Below are 2,510 nucleotides of genomic sequence, written 5' to 3'. Positions count from 1 at the left end.
AATACTTCTCGTGATGAGTTAGAGTCGAACTCAGCTATCCCGAGATGAGGATAAACCACTTGGGTTTTAGAGAATATCAATTAGTTGTTTATGACATGAAAAAAACTCCTCTAGGATCTAAAATAAGCTATCAACATTTTACAAACTCTTAGATATAGCTGGCAGTGTGCAATGATTGATGAAGAATTTTAATAGGGAAGCTTGATTAGATTCCCATATTAGGTGTTAAAGACAATAGTTCCCCTCAAGAAATAATATGCATGTCAATAATTATTGTAGAGATGAAAAAGAAGACAAAGACTAGATAGGGAACTTAAATTTAAACATATTTATTTCTTTTCACGAGTCTTTGATGAGAGGATAGTAACATAGACAGAGGAGAGAAAACTCAAGAGCTGATCCCTCCTCTGTATCAACCATAAGCATTACAAGTTTACTGAACAAATACCACTGTAAACATATAACAAGATAGAAAATACGAAATAAATTACATAAAAAAAAAAAAGAAATAAAAGAAGAATGAAGAATAAAAAATCCTGTAAATTTTTACACAGACAAATCCCAGTTCAATAATGATTTCTTGGCTTAAGGCTTCGGGGGCTCTGTTGGTGCACATTCTTCCGCCTTTGGTGGTTCTGCAGGAGCTGCTTCGGGTGTTTTCTCAGGCTCTGCCTCAGGCTCAGCAGCCACTTCTTTCTTCTCTTCTTCCACTGCTATCTCCTTGTCCTTCTCTGTTCCGCTTGTTTCTTCAGTTGTCGTTACAGCTGGAGGTGCCTCGGCTGCTGGAACCTCCTCTTCCTTCTTCTCTTCTACCACAACATAAGTTGATACCTTCTCAAATACATAGAATATTGGTCCTGAAACATAGGTTGCCCCATACTTTGTACTCGCCTCATAAGCTGGCTTAGATCCAGGAAATTCTGCACAAAAGAAAAAAAAAATCACTTATAATCCAAATAAGTGCTTAAACTTTATAATAAACACAGGATCATGTTCCGCGGTTTGTAGGCCATATTAGTATGTGTTGAAGTGACCATATATATTGTTAGGGTTGTGATCCTTACCAAAGCTTGAAAGTTCCTCAAGGAATTTCTCCACAGCAGCTGAGTGCTTCTTCAGTCCTGTGGGCTTAGGTTCCTTGATTAAAGCCTGTATATTCATAAAAATATAAGCCAAAATCAGTTTTGTGATTTCAATATTAGAGAGATAGTGACTATGCATGGTGTGTGGCTCATGAAAGAAAAGATACTATTAACAAACCTTGATCTCAGCAGCCAACTTCTCATAAAGTTCCTTTACTTTAGCTTCGAATTCTTCTTTCTTCTCTTCAAACACCTTGCTGTAATCCTCCTGAATTTTCACAAACAGAAAATTTTAGAGAACAGCCAGTCATATAATCACTCATCTTTTAAGTGCACACACATTTATTTCCCAAAATCTATTTTTAAAGCAACAAGTCCATGATCATGTGAATAACAACCGTTCTCAGTGTTCTCGCGTTAAAAACTGTTATCAGAACAGACATATACCTTGGAGTCATCAAAAGACTTGCAAGCTTCAGCAGCAGCAGTCTTCTTAGCACTGTTCTTCTCAAAAACCTTCTTAATCTTAGGTACCACCTTTGATTGCCAATAACCCATCTTTGCTTACTTCTCTTTGATCACTCACAAAAAATCTAATAATCTACAAGGCAAAAATAACACATAAACATAGTTACCAACTCATACAAAACATGCAAGCACAAAAACAAACAAAAACATGGTAATAATTATTCTGACAAATGAATCAATATTACCTTAAGAAGCAGAACCAAATTTTCAAGTCTCTCTTGTATGAATTTGCTGATAAGTGCTGTGGTCTCTTCTACACAATTAAAACTCAAGTACTTCAACTTCAACTGTTTTTATGGAAAATTTAAGGCAAATTATATAAGTAGGGTAAGGGGCTTTGGGTTCCTTGTGTGTGTCACCAACATATAAATATTCCAATGACTAATCTACCCCTGTGACATCAGTGTGTTATTACTTTTTTGTACATGATTTCAATAATAAGTAGGCAAGTAGCCAACTATCTCTTTCTGTAAAATGACCATAATTGCCCTTTTCTTGTCGGTTTAGACAAATCCAACATGATATTGATGAATTGAATGCTGATGGCATATTTGTACTTCCACCGTTGATACACTGTAGAGTTAGGTTGGCAACTTGGCATTTATCGGATTATCAGATTTTAATTATATTCGTACTGCTGGATTACCTGGACACTAATCGACTGATTATGATTTGTTTATTTCTAATTATTAGTACTTATTCATTGATTTAATCTCATTATTATTATATGTGGGGATTGCAATTGCATGCTATTCATCATTTCTTCTTTCTGTCACATATTCCAAAAGGTTAATGAAATGTTACAAGAAAGGAGCTTAAAATAATTATTAGTACTTATTCATTAATTCAAAAAATTATAAGATATATATAGATATATTTTATTCAGAAAATAAATATTTA

At 34.4% G+C, this 2,510-nt stretch overlaps 1 protein-coding gene across 1 annotated transcript; it reads right to left on the bottom strand.

Moving 5' to 3' along the window:
• Window positions 1-307: 307 nt before the first annotated feature.
• Window positions 308-2,023, bottom strand: LOC108205021 (plasma membrane-associated cation-binding protein 1). Its single transcript, XM_017374767.2, has 5 exons — window positions 1,796-2,023; window positions 1,530-1,683; window positions 1,261-1,350; window positions 1,065-1,149; window positions 308-920 (listed from the first exon to the last, which is right to left on the bottom strand). The coding sequence occupies exons 2-5, from the start codon at window positions 1,638-1,640 to the stop codon at window positions 586-588; spliced, it is 621 nt and encodes a 206-aa protein (XP_017230256.1). The 5' UTR covers window positions 1,641-1,683; window positions 1,796-2,023; the 3' UTR covers window positions 308-585.
• Between the last annotated feature and the right edge of the window lie 487 nt (window positions 2,024-2,510).

This window comes from Daucus carota, chromosome 1 (assembly GCF_001625215.2).
Source record: "Daucus carota subsp. sativus chromosome 1, DH1 v3.0, whole genome shotgun sequence".
NCBI lineage: Eukaryota > Viridiplantae > Streptophyta > Magnoliopsida > Apiales > Apiaceae > Daucus > Daucus carota.
This window is presented reverse-complemented; position numbering and strand designations above follow the sequence as displayed.

Bases quoted from the DNA above. Each gene is read 5' to 3' on its own strand.
- LOC108205021 (XM_017374767.2), bottom strand. From the start codon at position 1,640: ATGGGTTATTGGCAATCAAAGGTGGTACCTAAGATTAAGAAGGTTTTT. The intron at 1,150-1,260 runs GTTTGTTAATAG...ATGAATATACAG, and splicing joins AGTTGGCTGCTGAGATCAAG to GCTTTAATCAAGGAACCTAA. The intron at 921-1,064 runs GTAAGGATCACA...TCTTTTGTGCAG, and splicing joins TGAGGAACTTTCAAGCTTTG to AATTTCCTGGATCTAAGCCA.